General features: G+C 29.7%; 2 protein-coding genes across 3 annotated transcripts; both read left to right on the plus strand.

The window, feature by feature from the left end:
• LOC114176361 (probable prolyl 4-hydroxylase 10) lies at positions 1-4,771 on the plus strand. 2 transcript variants are annotated; one of them, XM_028061390.1, is made up of 8 exons: positions 1-369; positions 438-519; positions 917-1,014; positions 1,152-1,249; positions 3,549-3,678; positions 3,781-3,968; positions 4,049-4,138; positions 4,446-4,771. In XM_028061390.1, the coding sequence occupies exons 1-7, from the start codon at positions 173-175 to the stop codon at positions 4,120-4,122; spliced, it is 867 nt and encodes a 288-aa protein (XP_027917191.1). In that variant the 5' UTR covers positions 1-172; the 3' UTR covers positions 4,123-4,138; positions 4,446-4,771. The 2 variants fall into 2 exon arrangements, with proteins under 2 accessions (XP_027917191.1, XP_027917190.1); XM_028061389.1 differs by having other exon boundaries at positions 4-369; positions 435-519.
• Positions 4,772-18,148: 13,377 nt separating this feature from the next.
• On the plus strand, positions 18,149-20,229 carry LOC114179127 (NEP1-interacting protein 2-like). Its single transcript, XM_028065350.1, has 5 exons — positions 18,149-18,471; positions 18,900-19,078; positions 19,211-19,294; positions 19,392-19,559; positions 19,943-20,229. Exons 1-5 carry the CDS (start codon positions 18,330-18,332, stop codon positions 20,063-20,065), a joined length of 696 nt encoding a protein of 231 aa, XP_027921151.1. The 5' UTR covers positions 18,149-18,329; the 3' UTR covers positions 20,066-20,229.
• The last annotated feature ends 852 nt before the right edge of the window (positions 20,230-21,081 follow it).

Below are 21,081 nucleotides of genomic sequence, written 5' to 3' on the forward strand. Positions count from 1 at the left end.
GGAAAACCGGGCGCGCAAACGGAAGCACAGCCCACAGAACGTAAGAGAACAGAACAGAAGACAGAGTCTTACATTACAGAGCCCAAACACTGAACCAATCAACTTTCTCCTCTTCCTCCGAATCAAATTCCGATCGGCTGTTCCACCGCCAAACTCATTCAGGATCTTTGTAATGATGAAAACCAGACAACCTCGGATTCGGAAATCGTCGAGGCCGTCGTGGACGCTGACGCTGTCGCTGCTCGTCACCTGCTGCTTCCTCGTTCTCATTCTCCTCACTCTCCGGATTCTCTCCGCTTCCAATGCCAACTCCTCCACTGCTCTCTCCAAACCCAACGATCTCAGCTCCATCGCTCGCACCTCTCACGTGTATGTGTCTTCTCTGTTCCTGCTTTTCCTTCTTCTCTTGTTTTCTCATCTCTCTCTTTGCGCAGAAGCCAAGAAGACGACAACCAGGGAGAACGCTGGGTTGAAATAATATCCTGGGAGCCCAGAGCTTTTCTCTATCATAATTTTCTGGTTAGTGTTTACGTAAATGCTATTAGCATTTGTTATCAAGATGTGAAATTTTGCATGCTTCTATGATTTTTGGGGTTTTCAATGTGTCCTCTTGTAAGTAAAAACCTGATTTTTATTTTTCCATTTTCTTCCCCCTCTTTTAGTTTCTACCATAATCCCGTGGAAATTCCAATTTCATGGATTGAAGAATTAAGAGCCAAGTTTGAAATCTTTCTCAGCTCACCTTTTTGTAGTATTTATTGAAATGAGGTGTTATTTTCAATATTGAATACCACTTTAGCCTGATATGGTTATGTTGTGTTTAACCATTGTTTAAGGTAAGGGCTCAACTGTACTATTAAATATTTCAGTGTCTTCACTTTGGAAATACTGAAATTTGGCTGATTAATCTTAACAGAGCAAGGAGGAATGCGAGTATCTAATTAATATAGCGAAGCCAAAGATGCAAAAGTCATCAGTTGTTGATGCTAAAACTGGAAAGAGTATGGACAGCAGGTTGGATTTCCCCCTTACATTTTCCTGTCGAGTGTCCATCGATTTCAGTATTGAAAATAATTATCTTTTGCTTGTTTAGTTTGCCTTTGCCTCTTTATTATGAAAAATCTTATCTTTTCTTATTCCTTTGCATTTAGAGTACGGACTAGCTCCGGTGCTTTTATGGCCAGAGGACGTGATCAAATTGTGAGGGATATTGAGAAAAGAATTGCTGATTTTACTTTTATACCCGTAGGTATGTTACTTTCTGCCTTTTCCCACTTTTTTCTGAGTTTTAATTGTTGATAAAACTAAGTTTTCTGGTCGCGTCACATATGTATCAAATAGTAGTGAGTGCCAGAAGTTAACATGATAACTTAAACATTGATTCATATACAAACTTTTTTACTCTATCTGCGACATCGTAAAGAGAGATTTATATTTAAGGTAGTTTTCGTCATAGTCAGACCCTTTTACGTTTTGGTGTCGTGAATGGGATGATATTTGAGGTAACATACAAGTTTCTTATACTTTCATAATTTGAAAACTATCAAATATTCATCTCTTATATGCTTTGTCGTTGGTATGTAAAACATTTCTAATAGCTTAAATGTCTAATCAATTTGTCTCTTTAGTTGGTGTACTATGTGTTTAATGAATATTTTTATCACGCCTGCTTGATGAGACTGATTTCTGAGTAGTTGAAGTATCCGTGCCCTTCATTATTCTGCTATCTATACCTGTGCATTTCTAGGCTCTCTTTTTTTCTTAGAAAGGAAAGTAAAATCATGTACATAAAATGTCTTGAAATCAAAAGCTGTAATGAGATCCACAATATTACTAAAAAATATGATTCAATAACAAGTGACACGAAAGGTTCAACAAACCTCGTCATGATAAACTCTGTGATAACATATTAGGTAGTGAGTTTAAGCCTATCTTATTTTTATAAAACAAGTTTATACGGTACTCATATACTATAATTTGACATTATCTTTAGTTGACGTAGAATTTTCAACACACTCCCTTACTCTAAGGCATGAAAATATCGTGTATGAGTGTTAAGAATTCAAGTATGACTCTAAGTATCACATTGTATAAAAATAAAAAAGTTGAACAACATATAAGAAAAAAGGCTCACGATACAAACTCATTATCTTAAAGTTTTAGGTTAGAGGTGGTGTAATCTTTTATGTGGTTTGACTGGGGTCTCATTGGTGTTGAGTTTCCTTGATAAATGCTCCTCTCCAAAGATCCATCTATAGCATCAAAGTTGAAGGTTCACCTTTGTGACTGATGAATGGTACGAGCAAGGGTTGCTAGTGACTACTCGTGATTAGAAAGACTTTCGCTCAAGAGGATGTATCGATATAGAAGAGACTCAACATGAGTCTAATTAATATGGTATTGAAAGGATGTATCAATGTGGAAAGAACTCACACTTGTGAGTCTAAGTAATATGATGCTAATGAGGTTTATTGGATTTTTTCTGGTACTCCCTAATACCATTTATGAAGAATTATGGATAATAGATATTTTAAACTGATTTTCTGTTAACGCAAACAAGATGAAACATTTTTAGTTTTTTTTTCCTCGCGGATGATTCTTGATAGTCTCTACAAGATGGGTACTCCTCAAATCATAATGTATTCATACCGGCTATGTATCCATATTCAATATTTGTTGGATACTCATGGATACATACTCGATATTGGATATGTATTAGAATAATTTCACAAAATAAAAAATTGGATACTTAATTTAGGTACGCATGAGTACTTTTTTGGGCTGTACCCAAATCATTTCAAGTGGAGAAAACTTAGTCTAATTTGATTTACCATAGGATGATGGAACTTTAAATAAAGGGAATGGTGGGTCATACATGGTGTTGTGTTCCTAGACTTCAATCAATTTCATTGAAACTATTTTCATTGACATCATCCTCTTCTTTCTCTTAGAGGAATTAAAGTACATATTCTATAAAAATAAATAAACTTAATCTTAAGAAAGACCACGGTTTAGTTTGTTATATACAAATTTCAGTCTCTTCTGAAAAAAAGAGAAATAGTTATAAAGAGGGTGAAAACAAAATGCGGGATATTGCTAGAAATGAATGAAAGAAGCAGATTTCTCGAAGTTGCTAGCCTTTCTCTTAATGAACCACATTGTCAGGAATTTTTTTCACATAGATGGAGAGCGAAATGATGAGATTGAAAATCAGAGTCATGTAATATATAATATATTGTGTTGAAGTTTAAATATTATATTTTTTTATTATGAGATTTTTTTGTCATGTTGATTTTATTTTACGTTATAAATTGTCTATGCTTTTGTCACTTATATAATTCTATCATATTTATATAAAATTATACAATATAAGTCTATGCTTATATTATAAATAAATTATTTTTATATATCGTACCCTGGATTTTTTTGAAAATGCGGTATTCTGATAGATAGAACTGATATATTTTGTAGAGAATACCGTAGGTATCGTATTCCATTTTTCGTGATATACTTAAAAAGAACTATATTATCTGGCTCACAATATGCAGAGCACGGTGAAGGACTTCAAGTTCTCCATTATGAAGTTGGACAAAAGTACGAGCCTCATTTTGACTACTTTATGGACAACGTTAACACTAAGAACGGGGGACAGCGGATAGCAACAGTGCTGATGTACCTGTACGTAGTTTCAGTTCCCTCATCGTATTTGCTAACCTCAATTTGTGTTGGATATGAAGACAGATGCACATGTTGTCAAATTTCTGTATTCTAATGATGCAGTTCAGATGTTGAAGAAGGTGGTGAGACAGTGTTCCCAGATGCGAAGGGAAATGTTAGCTCTGTGCCTTGGTGGAATGAGCTTTCTGAATGTGGAAAAAAAGGACTTTCAATTAAACCAAAGATGGGTACTGCTTTACTTTTCTGGAGCATGAAGCCTGATGCAACCTTAGATCCATTGAGTTTGCATGGTTAGTTCCTCTCTTCTTATTGTTTATTGTTACTTCCAAATTTGGAGATATAACAATGCCGTTTCTGCAATAATTCTCAGGTGGGTGTCCAGTGATTAAGGGTAATAAGTGGTCATGTACCAAATGGATGCGTCTCAAACCATACAAAGCTTAAATACCCATTACTTCAGGTATTTATCTCTTCTCTTCTCTTTCTTTCTTAACTGTTTCTTATTTCTTCCTTTCTGTTTCATCTCTGCAACTCTATTTATTAAGAGTTTACTCGTTATATTGTGTGTGGTGGAGTCTGCAATCTATACTAGTTATTCAGGATTAACACTGCTAAAACTGGACTGTTATGTGTTTACTTCATATAAAACTTCGTTTACGAAGTTGAATTTCTTGTCAACCATGATTCTAAATCGTGGCTTTTTGTTTAAGAAATTTAATGTCATTTTGTTTCCATTCACCTCTAACGTTGATTTAGTTCCTTTTCAGGCTCATAATGAATTCAACATGTCAATATTATACTAAGGGGGTGGAAGGAAAATGTTCATGTAACTGCGCCCTGTAATTTTTGGATGTTTTACCATACCTCAATTCTTTGTCCTACCCTTTCTGGTTAAATTACTAATCGAGACTAATAAATTTTTAAAGATTTGCATTGGTTAGGAGATGAAGAAATAGTATGAAACCAATAGATGGAATGAGTATATATCATAGGCTTTTCGAGTTTTTTTTTTTTAATGTTTTCTGCTTCTGTTGTTATAGAATTTTTTATATTCTTTGTTCCATATTATACGAATTTAAGTATTGATTGACAAGAATCTTTTCAAGACTTCAAATTTAACTTTTTATAGCAAATATAAAGTGAGTCATAAAATTCTATCATATATTCTCACACTGATTTTGTTGTAATCAGTTATAAAATTATTTAACAATTACTTTTATGCATAATTGATTATTGTTACAATCAATTACCTATAAACAGTAACAATCTTTATTTGAATAAGTATGTCAAAAAATATTCTGAAATATATAATTTTGTTTAGATACAACAAAAACAAACTTTTAGACAAAAGTGTGTGAAGATGAAAGGAAAAACAAGTTACAAGATTATAAGTTATAGATTTTCAGATTCACAAAAAGTAAATTAGTTTTCAAATAGAACAATTTCATTGATATGTTATGACAATTACCCGTTCTTTTTTCAAATCTTCAGGATGCTGTTTTATACTACAAGATTTTGTATTTTGTCTCATAAACAGAATATAGAAGAAGATGAACAATGAGTGTAACTGGGAAACAGAGCCACCAAGCCAAGAGAGTGAAATATGTCACTCCATTGATGCTCTGTCATCACGATTCCATTCTTATCTTCTCCAATCCCTGTCTTCCAAGTTCTAAGATAACTATACTTAAAAAATGAGCTTAATTTTCATGCTATGCTAAAGATTTTAACATCATTCATCAATTCCAAATCAAATCACTTCAATCTAAAGTACATAATACAATGACTTCATTATCTCTTTCTTTTTACAATTTTTTTTTATAACCATTTTATTCCTATAATGTATTGTCAAATGGTTATTTTGTGTCAAATAATATTTTTCTTAAGAGAAATAGAATAATTTTTAGGAATGACACCTTCACTAATAAAAGTATGATTAAGGAAATAAGTCATGTAGCCTTATCATGACTTAGACCGGAGATATTGATAATGTCCATTTTTATCTCTTTTTGTGTGTTTATTGTCATGATTAAATAAACTATTTCTTAACTTTTATCTTGTTATATCCCCATGTTGAGTGTGTTTTGTTTTGTTTTGTTTTTGTGTTTTAGTTGTTTTATGCTTGTTTTGTTTCTAATCTCTCTTTTAAGTGTGTTAAATAAATTAATAGGAAACATTTGTGGTAGAGGAAAATAAGTAAGAACTCAAAGGAGCATGATTCGAAACGAAAAGATTGATTTTGAAGCAAATACTCGCGTCAGGTGCCACTGAAATCATGCCCAATACTTCAAATACATAATGTTGTAAACTACTCAAGGCTGAGTGGTAGAAAACTGAGGCTGAGCGGTGGAAAAGTGGGGTTAAGCGCCACAAGGCTTAGCGGTGAAAAGTAGGGCTGAGCGCCATTCAATTCGTAAAACCTGGCGTTAAGCGCTACTGAGACAAGGCTGAGCGGTGGCGTCGCTAACATGTCAAAAAAATGGGTTTTTAATCCTGTTTCTCACGAGGCTTTGGAACATTCCTCATTTTGCACGATAGAGAAACACTTTTTGGTACTTGGAGAGCCTATTGGAGGTTGCTAGAAGTGTTGGGAAGCTCTTCTACTCCTCCTTGGGTCTTCTCCTCCACTCATGGTGGTTTTTTCCCCTTTTGGGGTTGGAGAGGAAGATGAGTTACGATTGGGAGATAGAGACACGAATGGGAGGCGCAATTGGAACATGGAGTGGCTGTCAAGAACCTTGGGAGAGGGCTTGCATCTTCTCTTTGGTTTCCATTTCTTCTCTATCTCGTATATTTGTAAACCTTAGGTTCTCCACCATGGAGAGCTAAACCTATGTGTTGATATTATATGTAATAAACTAAATCTTGTGCATTTTGTGATGTTAATCCATATGTTTTTCCATTTCTATGTTAGTATTTGATTTTCATACTTAATGTTTGCTTTGCTTTAGACACTCATGCATGATTTGTGGTTCTTAAGGTGTTGAAAAATATCTTTTGAACTTGGAACTAAAATTGAATGCCTAATGGAGCTTATATCTAGGGATAGAACATGATTCATTAGTAATCTTAATATTCTTGAACTTAATGCATGATTTCACTTGTTGAGCATTCAAGGAATTGAAACTTGATGAGTTATCATAGACTCAAAGTCGCTAGGAATAGGATTTGAGTATTCTTGTGAATTGATTTTGACATGAAATTAGAATTGAGATGTTTGTGAATGCATGAGAATAAAGTGAATGAAATCTAGTCTTGACAATTATATATAATCTATGTTAAATTTCTGTTGCACACAACTGTTTGATAAAATGTCAAAAAGAGTTTCTTTGTGTTTTTGTGAGCTTTGTTGTCTATTTGAGTTATGAATTGTGAGTTTGTCATGTTTTGCATAAGTCCCTGTGGAGAGAATGATATATTTATTGCTTACGTGTGACCGATGCATTTGCCGTTTTCCACTAACAGATATAATCTTTCTTAGTGCCATTTGAAATCTAGTCATAAGGATTACTGGAGACCGAAAAAGGTTTAACTTAGAAGAAGTATAAATATTTTGTTATGTAATACTACAAGAAAATGTCTCATTAATAATTAATTTTAGTGGTAAAAAGTTGTTAGTCACTATACTAACCAATTTAGATACTAATTTAAAAAATAAAATTATTAGTTACTAAAATAGTCATTATTATGAAAAAAAATTATAATTGGTCGCTAAATTAGTCACTAATTAATTAGAGACTAAATTTAGAAACCAATTTCTTTGATAGCAAAATCCTAGTAGCTAATGTTTAGTGACCAGTTTTCTTTGGTAGCTAAATTTTAGAAAAGTAATATATGCTTATGGTTTTGAGATATACATGTATGAAAGTTTCTTTTAAACTCTTTTTTATTCATTCTACTTTTGTGTTGCTTGTCAACTTAATGATCATATGTTATATAGAAGCATACAATGTTGCATAAGTACAGTCTTAATATAAATGAGTTGAGGATAGCAAAAAGAAATTAAAAGTTTGTGTTTGTGTTTGTTATTTCGTTTTCCTTAATATATGTGTGTGCTTATTAGCGGTTGTGTTGTGATATAGTGAATGCTAAGTACAGCGCTGCTATCTCGTTTGAAAGTTTGTTCCCAGAACTGTTAATTCCGAAACTTTGAACTATGTGGCATTGTAAAAACATAATCAAATGGAACAGCTAATTTAGAAGTGTTATGTGTGCGGAAATCTTGTGATTTAGTTGAGAGGGTCCATTGGTAGGTTGGGATTTGATGTTTGTAGTCGGAATTAAAATATAAGTTGAACAAAATGTAAGAAATAAATAGGCTGTAAAGTCATTATAAATTTAATTATAATTCATTAGTACTAAAGAATATGTCTTCAAAATATCCAACAATGATTTGAGAGCGTATAAATCTTCTTCACATCTAATGTATAATAATATTCATGTGTCGTAATATATTTTTAGATTTAGAATTTAAATTGATAATAGTGATAATATACATGCGAGAGATTCTTATTATAGATTCATAGTTTATTCGATATAATGATGAAATTCTATTTTTACTTGTTCTTTTAATTTTCATTTAATCTATTTCTTATCCTAGTATAAGAAGAGTTGAAATGGTGAAAGCTTTAGAAAGAGATAATGAGTGTTGAAGTGATGATTTATGATATTTGTTGAAGAGACCCGCATGCGCCCCAATTTTGATGTTGGATGGATTCCAGCATTGCATGTACCGCTAACTCAAAGCCGCCCAATTAATAGTTAGTAATTACCATTTTCATTTCTCAACTACTCACTTCCGATGCACCTAACATCTACTTCCGATCCTTCGTCATTTTCAATACAACCTTCATAACATCATATCTTATTTCTGAATTTCACCTTCTCATTATATTTCATGCTTAAGAATTCATTTCAAAATCTTCATCTATGTTATTTCTTTATCTTTCTATCTCTCTCATTATCTTTTTTATCTCGATTCTCGTCTCTTCCACGATTCTTCATAGTTAGTTATGGGTGAAGAATAGTTATTTTATCATAAAAAACTTCAATAAACATGGTTTAGACAAAAAAAAAATCAAATAATAAAGTCAATGTAACAATCCAAACTTATATATATATATATATATATATATATATATATATATATATATATATATATATATATATATATATCATTACAAGAAAAATTAATATTTAATATTATTGATGGTTAAAATTTATCGGTAATGGTCAAAATCTGTCGTTAAACTAGAATTATCGATGGTAAAAAATGTGTCGGTAAAATTCTTGTCAGTAAAATTTTACCGACAAAAATCATGTTCTGTTTGATGAAAAAATTTGTTGATAACTACCGACAGAAAAATCTGTCAATAAATATGTCGGTAATTATCAACCGAAAAATTCGTTAATAATTACTGATAAAAAAACTCATCGATAATTACTGATCAAAAAATCCGTCAATAATTATCAAAAATCCGTCGATAAATAAAATTTGTGTTACCATTTGTCAATAATTAAAATATAAAAATCTATCGATAATTCAAATTATCGACTAAAATATATTTGTCGGTAAAATTTTGTCAATAATTCTATTATTTTTTGTAGTATATATATATATATATATATATATATATATATATATATATATATATATATATATATATATTTTAGACGTAAAAAATAACCAAATTGTGATGTATGTTTAATTTAGATCTAATAGTATATGGGAGAATCACGTACACCATTTCACTAGATAAATCACATGTTTTCTATATTATTTAACACAACTTTACTGTAGCACAAACTTATCAAATAACATCATTTCTCTTATTTCAAGTTTTATTACGTATATTTGTGAGAGAATCACGCAATGAGAATAATCTCATCAAAGGAAAACATAACCATAAATATACAAAAAAATTAACGTGGTTTTAACACTTCAATAACTACATTCACAAGTAATCAATAAAAAGTATTATTATTTCATATCTAACTTTTTTACTAAAATAAAAATATAGTGGGAGTGTGACGTGACAATGACATGTCACACTAGGTATTTTTATCTTAATCTCAATTTATTCTTTTTTTTTATTTTGTTTTAATTTGATCTCAATTTTAAATTGAACAATTTCATCATCACTATGTTAAAACAAAATTTAATTTTTATAAAAATATTTTTAAAATTAATATTTTTATTAAATATTTTTAATAAGATTAAGTTTATTTAAATTAATATTTTACATTAAACATTACTTAAATTTGTTTTTAAATTTCAAATTTATTTATTTTAAAATATTATAAAATTGTTTAAAGATATTTTAAAATTTCACATCTAAATTTATATAATTATTATTTTTAAACCAAATCAAAACATATGAATAAAATTTATTGAATTTCACACATTTTAAACATATACAATTATTAAAAATATAAATTATAATAAAATATCAATACAAATAAAGTTTAACCTAAAATATAAATTTTGAAAGAATTGAAAAAGTTAATAAATTTATTTTACTTTATGAAATGCAAATTAATAAATAAGTTTAGCATAATTGTTAGTTGAAATTAATTCTGATTTTTTTTATATTAACATTACTTTTTATTAGTAACCTTAAAATAATTTTAAATAAATTTTAATAAATCTAATTCTGTTAAAAATATTTAATAAAAATATCAATTTTAATAAAATATTTATATAACATTTATATAAAAATTAAATTTGATTTTAAAAAAAATGAAATTGCTCAATTTTAAAAAAAAATGGAGTCTCAGTTGACACAAAATAAAGTATATAGACCAAATTAAGACTATGATAATGAAATCTAACGATGAAAAATGATAATTTTTATTTATTTTTAATTCAAAAAATAAGAAATCAGAAATTACGAATTAACACATTTTTAATATTATTAATACAATACTAACAGAAAATACATGACTGCATCGAATTTTTTAAAATGAAGACCGATTAAAACACATAAAAAAGAAATCTAATTGAAATTTCTTAACAAAATTTCAAAATCAAATACATAAGTTAACCTTTAAAGAACTGCTATTATAAAACTGGACATAATTGTATAATTGTTACTGTGCTTTTTTTACAATGGTTCATTTCTGACCGTTGAGAAAGATGTCATGATTAAAGAAGTTTTATATTAGATCACGTATAAGTATAAGAGGACAATGAATACAATAAAAAGCTATTAATATAATTGAATTAAGAAAAATAATATATATATATATATATATATATATATATATATATATATATATTACTGTATATATATTACTGTATGGCCTATTGACATATATAGCCAGACCATCAGTCAGGCGGCCTAAGGATAAGCGGCTCAAGGTCATCCGGCGAACGATTCCTTGGATTGTTGATGTGGCAATTTCTCCGGAGTGATTTAAGGGAGCTCACAACCGAACAACCTCCGTCGTTCATTCTAGTGAAATTTTGTCGTCATAATAGTTATGGGGACCTCCGTCAGGACGCACGACCTTCCGATCGGGCGACTGCACCAAAATTAGATTAGTAAGCTAAAAGTAAAATAAGGTAATACAAGGCAGTATTACCTTATTTTACAGCATTAATTGAACTTATCCGCAGTGGCGAATCTTAACTGCAAGTTTTGGAGGGGTCGAATAGTATAATTCTTGAATCATTAAATTGTTGGATCATTAGTATAATGTTTAAAAAATTATTTCCTCTAACTGAATAATTTGATCTTTAGTTTAATGTTGTGAAAAATATAATCTATCTTGTTTCCATCTTTACCAATAGCTTCACTTTTATCATCTTTGAATAATAAATCTATTCTTTTATTTTTTATCAATATACCTATTTTAAAAATAATATTAAAAATAATTTATCATACCTTACTAAAAAAAATTGAGAAGCATAAATATTAAAGAAAAAAATAGTATAGTTAAGTCACAATTAAAAATTGGTTATGAAAAAACATATAATACATTGTTTTTTCTTCTATATTCATAAAAAATGAATATACCAAAGACTCATGAGATAAAAAAAAATGTTAACTATTAAATTAATATTTCATTATCAAGTAAGATAAAAGAGAATTACTTTTCTTTTCTTTAAAAAAGAAATAAGACAAATGAGAGAAAAAATAATTACCTTTTTTCTTAAAAAAAATATATGAGAGTGAGAAATGAGTACAATTTTTGTTAAACTAACAAGACAACAATAAATGACATAAAAAATATCTTAATAAATATTTGGTTTAATTATTCTTTTGATTATTGTTTTAGTTCAAAAATGTTAAGTTGATGCTCCAATCTTGTTTAGTTTCAATTTGGTTCTAAATTTTGAAAAACTGATGCAATTTGGCTATTTTCATTAAATTTCTTGAAATGGATCAATGTTTTTTCATTAAACTTAAAGTTGTAAATAAAGATAGCTTGTTTTGTTGGTGTAATTAACGTAATTTCACTATCAATCGTGATGAAAATCCTTGATCTACTTTAATAAAATTTAATGAGAATGACAAAATTGCATCATTTTTTCAAAAGTCGGGACCAAATTGAGACTAGAAAAAACTTGAGAACCAACTTGATATTTTTAGATGAAAATAGTGACTAAAAGATTAATTAAACCTAAATATTTCTATTCTTTATATATATATATATATATATATATATAAAATTTTATGTTTTATTATCTATTAACATTAATTTGTTGTATTTTATAAAAGAAATAAAAAGACAAATTTAAAAATATATACTACCTATAATTTAAATAATTTCAAAAAATTTCAAAAATTTCAAAAAATATATATTTTAAAAAAAATTCAAAAATCTTTAGGGGGGCCATGGCCCCTCCCAACTCCTACTATGCTTCGCCGTTGCTTATTCGAACGAACTTAAACTGACTAAGTATTGGGGCCTTATACACAGGTATCCCGATCGTCTGGACAACCGAATGGGAGAAAGTAGAAGATATCGAATAGTGAAAATTTGTACGAGGAGATTCTAAGGACAAGTTGAGTGTTGGAGATAGGTACTTGGTCCTTATACTTGAAACAGAATTAAATTATTATTTTTACCAAAAAATAAAATCATATAGTAAAAACACATGTGTATTTTTTTTATGATAATAAAAAATAATAAAATTATTATTATAATTATAAAACTAAATATAAATAATTTTTATTTATTTTGTAGCTAGTTTTACGATTAAAAGAATAATTAAGTTTAAAAAAACAGTTAAATATAAAAAATGATTAAATTTAAAATAAAAGTTACTTTAAAAAGTTATTTTAATTTAAAAAAGTTTATTTAAAGATTAAAATTATAAATGTGTGCACTAAAGAAATAGAGTTTTAAGCACCAAACTCTAAAAAATTCTAAATAATTGACGTTATTAATTTTTAAAAAATAAAATTCGAATTACACTTATTCATCAACTTAATACTACGTATATCTCCTATTTGTTTTAAGAAAAGTACGCTAAACATTTTTTTCTAAATTCAGCATCGTCTTAATGTTTATAAAAAACAATATGTGTGTGCTAAGCACTTTTTATCTTCTTTTTTTCTCCCTTCTTCATTTATATTTTCTTCAATGATATATATGAAAATTGAAACATTTTGAGGTTTAATTTTTCTTTAAAGTCATTGTCTTCACTCAACTCTAAAATATGTGTTGGATTTTCAAGTGAGTAGTCTCACACATGCAGTAATATGAATAGGAGATCAGTAAAAAGTATTATATAAATCTAGAGTTGTTTTTGAAATTGTCACCACAATTCAATAGTTCTTTTGGATTTAAGGAAAATTGGATATTTGCGTGTCATTAAAAAATTTGCAATTTTTGTTAAAAAAATTGTACTATGAAGTGTTTGCAATTTTAGTCCAAAATAACTTTAAATAATAATAATACTTTTTGTTAAATATTGGTGGATATAGACCTTGAGAGACTAAACTATGTTAAATTTTCTGTTTTTTTATTTATATATTTTTGGTTTTATTTGTAAGGGTGTTTTTTTTGAAGAAATAAATTTTTTTAATGTGTGATTTCCTAACTATATGCTCAAATTTCTTTTCCAACATGTTTATCTTTCCTGAGAGAAAAAAAATCAAAATCATAAACCAATCAACACAATACAAATCACCAAGATCAAAACTTGAACAATTAAAGCACCAAGCAAGACAAATTACAACATGTCTACAAGACTAATTACAAAAAGAAAAAGAAAATCACAAATTCGAATTTCACCATTTGGGTTAACCCCTTCACCACTCTTTTCTGTTTAACAATTTTTATCTACTCGTATTAGCACAAAATAAAGAAAATGAGATATAAAGAAAGGTTCATCATATTTCAGGATCAAATCCTTTTTTCCAAACAGAAAAAGAGAAAAAGGATTTTGAGAAAGATGACTTCTTGTTAGAGAGTAAAGAAGTAGAAAAAGAAACCAAAATGGAGAAGGAAAGCGCAGGTGAAGAAGAAAAAAAAAATGATTATCATATGTTATATTTGATTTAACACAAAGGATCACGTTGACTCATTTTAAAAAATATCGAATCAAGTTGAGTTTAAAAAAAATTAAGAAGAAACTAATATTATGCTTTGATGTATCTAGTCCAACTTACTAAATTAACAAGTCAAAAGTATAATTATTAGTTAATATTTTCAATTAAAAATTAGAAAGAAAAAGTTTAAAATATTAGTTTTTTATATTATATTATTTGAGAATGTAAATATATTATAATACTGTAATTTAAATTCTTCTACTTATAAGTTAAATTTTAATTATTAATTATAATTGAGTAATTAGATTAATTAGTTAACTAAAATTTAAAGAATAATTATATAATTAAATATTATATATATATATATATATATATATATATATATATATTTAAGTAAAAAAAGTTGAGAGTTTATTAACAGGACAAGGACAAAATTTTGAATTCATTTCACAAGTCAAATTGTGTATTTATCTCATGAAAAATTTTATATAATGGTCAATTTTAGTCAGAGAAAATAATTACTCATTATAATGAGTAATTTAGAGATCAATTTCTTTGATAGCCAAAATATTGATAAATAAGGTTAGTCGCTATTTTATAGACTAATTTACTACAGTGACCAATTTAGATAATAATATATAAAATATGTTTTAATTATCAATAATTTTTAATTTATAAATTAATATCTAAATTGGTCACTACAATGACTAATTATATTTCTCCTCATTATTAGGAATTTTCTTGTAGTGTCTCTTTTACTTGTATTTTTTTTCTCGTAAGAGAGATCACTAGACAATTAAAAATGAGGTGTTAAGTGTTATTTGAACAGTTGGAATAAAGTTGTCGTATGAGTTAAAACCCGTGTTGTATAGACCGAAAATGAACCAGACTCATTAAGAATCTGACTTACCTGAGGTAAAACTCATGGTGAGTCGGGTTTGCTCACCACCCGGAACATAAAAAAAAAAAACACATTACTCTTAATTGGATGTTTCTTACTACACATATTGTTTTACTTCCTACACCTCCCATAGATTTTAATGTCACGTCATCTTACTCATGACTTTTGAGATTATTTATATTTTAATTAGAATTATGATTTAATTTTGGGATGAATGATTTATTTATTGTCTAAAATCAGAAACGAAATTTTTTAAAAATAAGTTTGGACTGTTTTATTTTGGTTAGATATTAAAAAAATGTTAGATTGAAGAAAAAAAAAGTTATAACTTTTTTTAATTTAGTGAGTCAACTCGTTTAATTCATCGACCCTGTGGTGGGTCGGGACGAGCTCAATTTTTTTGAGCTCACTAATAAATGAGTTAGGTTGAGATGACTCATTAATTGCCAACCCGTGGTGAGCCAAGCTAGGCTAGGTAGCCCATTTTGATCGCTCTAAATTGACACATTAAAAGTAAAAATTCAATAATTATTATTATGATCAAAATTTTGAGGGATTAGAGATTTTCGACATTAATTCCAAAATTTGTTAGGTTGCATTATTTATCTCGGAAACAAATTTCGTATGGTTTTACTTTCTTAAATAATTTTTTAAAAAAGAGATATTGATGTTTAGTGCTTATAAGTTTTACTAAGCATAGAGAAAAATCACACCTATGAATTAGTTGAACTACCTAAAGACAAGAGGTAGTGAGGCACAAAGTCAGATTTGTGGCCAAAGGGATTTTATAAATAAGAGGCCTATTGTGTTAAAATGGGTTTGCAAGGTAAAAGTGAATCCAAAAGGGGAAGTAGTAAGGCACAAAGCCGGTAGCAAGAATTGAGACAATTCATGTTGAAGTCTCAATTGCAACTTGTGGAAATTGGTCTATGCACTAACCAGATGTTAAATATGCATTTTTGAATGGTCCTCTTGAGGAGGAAGTCTATGTGTTGTAGCCACAAGGTTTTGGTCAAATTGGTTTTATAAAATATGTGTTTGAACATGGAGTGTATGTTAAGTGCTGACACAACTGTGAACAAATGGAAAAACTAATTGTTTGTCTATATGTTGATGATCTACTTGTGATAGGAAGAAATGAAAGTATAATCATACAATTTAAATCTCAAATGTTGAGTGAATTTGAGATGAGTGACCTTGGAAAGTTGAACTATTTCATGGGCATTGAGTTTGTAAATACAAAATATGAGATTGGTATGGATCAGTCCAAGTATACGCATGGATTGCTGAGCAAATTTAACATGAGTAATCTACAAGTACACCAGTTAAAGTTGGTTTGACATTGGAAAGGGAATCTGTAGAAGAATGCACTATCTACAGAAAAATGGTTTGAAGCTTGCGGTACTTATACCATACAAGACCATATTTGAACTTCAATGTTGGCTTGATTAGAAAATACATGCTAGATCCTACACAATCTCATATGATTGTTGCAAAGAGGATGCTAAGGAACCTACAAGCCACAACTAGTTTTGGAATTCTATTTCCAAAAGAGATGTTTGAAAATGGTCTAAATTAATTGGGTATTAAGACTTATATTGGTGTGGAGACAAAAAACAATAAGAAAAGTACTGGTGGATATATTTTCTTTTGTGGAGGAACACCTATATCCTAAAGTTATACAAAAGAAATTGTTGTGACCCTATCATCTTGTGAGACAGAGTATATTGTTGCTTTTGATGCAGCCTGCCAAGCAGTGTGACTAGGCTAGGCTAGACTATCTAATGAAGAAATTAAAGATGGAACCCATGCACAAGACAAAGATGTTAGTAAACAACTAATCAAGAATTGATTTGGCTAGACATCCAACTTTTCATGAAAGGAGTAATCATATTGAAACTCGTTTTTACTTCTTGTATGAACAAGTTAATGATGGAAAACTTTGAAATCCAATACTACAAATCTGAAGTTTAGTTTGCAGACATGTTGACAAAAGCTTTGAAAGGTGAAATGTTTAAATTTTCTTGAGAATCTATTGGTGTTGTGCATATTAACACAACTTTGACTTAAAGAGGAGTGTTAGGAATTAAGTCAAAGTAGTTTTAAGAGTTTAGTTTGTATGATTTTCCTATTGTTGTTGTTTACGTACCAGTTTATACCTCTCCTTCTAAAAGTACCCATAACACACAAATGAAAGAAAATATGGACTAGTCTAAGATATTAATTGTCTTCTTTTAAGTTAGGTGAAGGCTAGATGAGAAACTTTTGTTTAAGCCCGTTAGATTTTTAAAACTTAATCTGACGGTTGGATTTTCGTATTTCTATTTTATCTTTCCAAGTTTTAACCTTTTTTTTTTTGTGTTAAAAAATCCAGTACCTTTTGCCACCACACTTCTCTGTCAGGTCCTAAACTGGAAAAAATCTCATACGGGTAAATTTGACATCGAATTCACCACCGTGAAGGAGATGCATCAAAAAAAGAAGAGAATTTTGCCCCAAGAATGCTGAGATCTGGAGGCTTTGAACCTTAACTCAGTTATTGAAGACAGGAGAATCTTAACTCCACAACTCCGTCATAAATATATGGAGACAATTTCCCTTCCCTGGCTCCGTACACCTTATTTAAAAATAAATAAATAATAAAAACAAATTGGCGAGCATTTGCATGTGATGACTATGCACCTGAGGCTGCGCCATCCCCATTTGTCAACAAATGCTTACCTTCTCTTTTTTGTCACTCTCTTCTTTCCTTCTGAAAGCGAACGTCAAGTCTTCTTTTTCTTAAGGCTTTAAACCAACACAACCTTCTCTCAGCAAAAGTTGCCACATGATATTTTTCATTGTGTGATCCTTGATGCATAATAACAAACGTGAAATGTTTTCTATTAAATATTTAATAATAATAATAATAATTCAACTTTGTTAACCGGAGTAAAAAGTAAAATATGTTGTAGTAAATGAATATTATGTTATTATCTTGGTTCTTCGCAAAATCAATACCGAAAAGAGCTTGTCACTGTGACATTAAAGGACACAAGCTTTAAATGCGAGTTGGTTGAAGGCAGTTTCATTCCATTTCCTCTCATGTCTTACTTATACACTAAGTATTTATGGGATGGAAGAGAAAAAACTCGATATCTTCGTCTTCTTCTATACATTACTATTATTACTATATATGCACACTTAACTCTCCCTTAAACCCAAATCTGTAACACAGCAAACATCACTCGAATTTCTGAGATACCCACATGGAGTCTGAGCCAAATCAATGCCCTTTGACGGGTTCCTTAGGGAATTTCGTTGAAAAGGTCAAAAGGGTCGGTACCCTCTTCGTCTCTGCCATCATTGGGAACATTTTATCTGCGATCTTGACCTTCTGCTTTGCATTAGGTACACCACCGTTCCCATTTAACCTAATTCTCGATCTGCTATGAAGATATTGTCTTTGTCATTGTGATTGGCAGTGTTTTGTTATGTATGAGTGTTGTCTTCGGGTTTGTTGGCAATTATAGTTATCGCCGACGTATGCATTTTGGTTTTATTCAATTTTGTTCCGTTCTGTGGGGAGTGAAAAATGCGAACTTGAATGCGGGTTTGTGTTGGACTGTTCTTCAATTTGCATATTTTTTGTTTTTACATGTCTTGCTTGTGTCCATTTTCTAGGTCACCTGAAGTTTGAGGTTTGTGTTCATTTTACCTGTCCTGCTCTTGTGTCTATTTTCAAAATCATCGGAAATCAATGATTTATTTTGAAATTCCAAACTCCGACCATATTTTGGTGTTAATAAGGTTTATTGGGTTGCTTGTTTTGTTGGCAGTGGGCACTTTGTTGGGGGCTATGACTGGAGCCTTGATAGGTCAAGAGACAGAGAGTGGCTTCATTCGAGGGGCTGCTATTGGTGCCATATCAGGAGCTGTTTTCTCCATTGAAGTGTTTGAATCTTCCATTGTTCTTTGGAAATCTGACGATTCTGGAATTGGGTGTGCCTTATACTTGGTGAGTGAGGGACTTGGTTTTCATTTTCAAAACATCTTTAGTTGCTGATTACTTTGCTTGGTCCCATGAGATTTTATTGTCCTTTTCACCAACAAGTTGAGCTATCTAATCATCTTTAGTTATGTAATACAGATTGATGTTTTTGCAAGCCTGTTGAGTGGAAGACTAGTGCGTGAAAGAATAGGTCCAGCCATGTTGAGTGCTGTCCAAAGCCAGGTAATTTTCTCAGTACAATGTACTTGTAAATGTAATGACAGAAATTTGGTTATGCAATTTACATCATCTTGATTATGCTTTTCTCTTCCTTTCTCAGATGGGTGCTGTTGAAATAAGCTTTGATGAGGTTCAAAACCTCTTTGATATTGGTGTGGCCAAAGGCTTAACGAGAGATTCAGTTGAAAAGATCCCAACTATCACAATTACAAGTGACAACAATGTTGATGCTTCTGGGGACAGAGTTTCATGTTCTGTTTGCCTCCAGGTCTGTGTATGATGATTCGGTTCTTTTGGGCTAAACCACTATTTTAGTCTCTCAGAAGGAATAATTGTACCACATTAGTTTTTAAAGTAAGAAAATTAAAAAGGTCACTCAGTATTTTTTCAATAACTTCAGTTCAAAATTTAAAAAAGTTGTGTTAAATGACAATATCAGTATACATTTAAGGATTAAGACTTATTAGACATCTCAAATATTTATATTGAATATTTTTTAGTTATGAAATGCTGTTTTATACATTTTTTTTCTTCTTAATACATGTGTATACTTTGAAGTGATGTAAGCCTTCTCTTTTTCTAGTTGTGGAAAAAAGAGTTGCTTAGCTTCTGCATTTTGAAATTGGTATTTCTGAAAGTGTGCATTTGCAGGACTTTCAGCTTGGAGAGACTTGTAGAAGTTTGCCTCATTGTCATCACATGTTTCACCTACCTTGCATTGACAAGTGGCTGATCAAGCATGCTTCTTGTCCATTATGCAGAAGGGATCTGTAATTTTGTATATGAAAAGATCAAATCTAGGTTCTTTCATTTTTTCGACATAAGGGAATTTACTGTTAGGAATGTATAATATTGTTATATATGTAGTAGGAACTAGGAACCAAAATCCCATGCGTTTATTGTTATAATTTACTACAAAGAAAATTTTGACATAAACCAACTTCCTCTTTCTTGTATATGTTGTTAGAATAAGATACTATTACTGAAAAAACTCATAAAATTATCAATTCTAAGTTCTTTGAATTGAACTAAGAACTAAAAAAAAATATCAAAGCAAAATATCTTTTTCTTGTGTCACTTTTTTTAGGAAATCATTCTTTGGTTATGACTAATCAATTGTATAATTGTATAATTGGAACAAACGCCAACTATAATAGGTAATTATTTAATGTGATCTAATATAATCTAAATTAAAGGGTGAGAATAACAAAATATTTGTGGGTTAAAAGAAAAATAAATGTAGAATATAAAATATAATAGGAATTGACACAATGGAAACAAAGAGCTTGATTTAGAAAAATATGAGATAAAAACTTATCGGGATTGACTATCACGATTTCATTCAAAGCTAAAATACCAAATAATGTTTTTCTTATTCCTACTCTAGCATTCACACTTTAGGTAAAAAGCCCTAATGTCTTAGTAGCAATTCTAAACTTTAATAAAAACCCTAATGTCCTAGATCCTTATTAAGAGTTCGCATTAAGGATTAAAATTCTGATGTTATGAATGACCAATTATGTACTCTACGTTTATATGCACAATCAATTAGTTGCCTAGTTGCATATTCTAGTTTAGGTTCCAATATGGTGTCTAATGATTAGAAACTCACAAATATGCAATCAATAATTATCATGCAGTTAATAACAAGAATAGAACACAAGAGTGATGAAAAAGAATTATATTGATTAATAGAATTCACAGATAATTAAGAATACATCTTACTCAATCTCATGAATGAGGGAGTTAACTACTCCTAGGCATATTGAAGACTAGACTGATGTTGAAAG

Source organism: Vigna unguiculata, chromosome 3 (genome assembly GCF_004118075.2).
Source record: "Vigna unguiculata cultivar IT97K-499-35 chromosome 3, ASM411807v1, whole genome shotgun sequence".
Classification (NCBI taxonomy): Eukaryota; Viridiplantae; Streptophyta; class Magnoliopsida; order Fabales; family Fabaceae; genus Vigna; species Vigna unguiculata.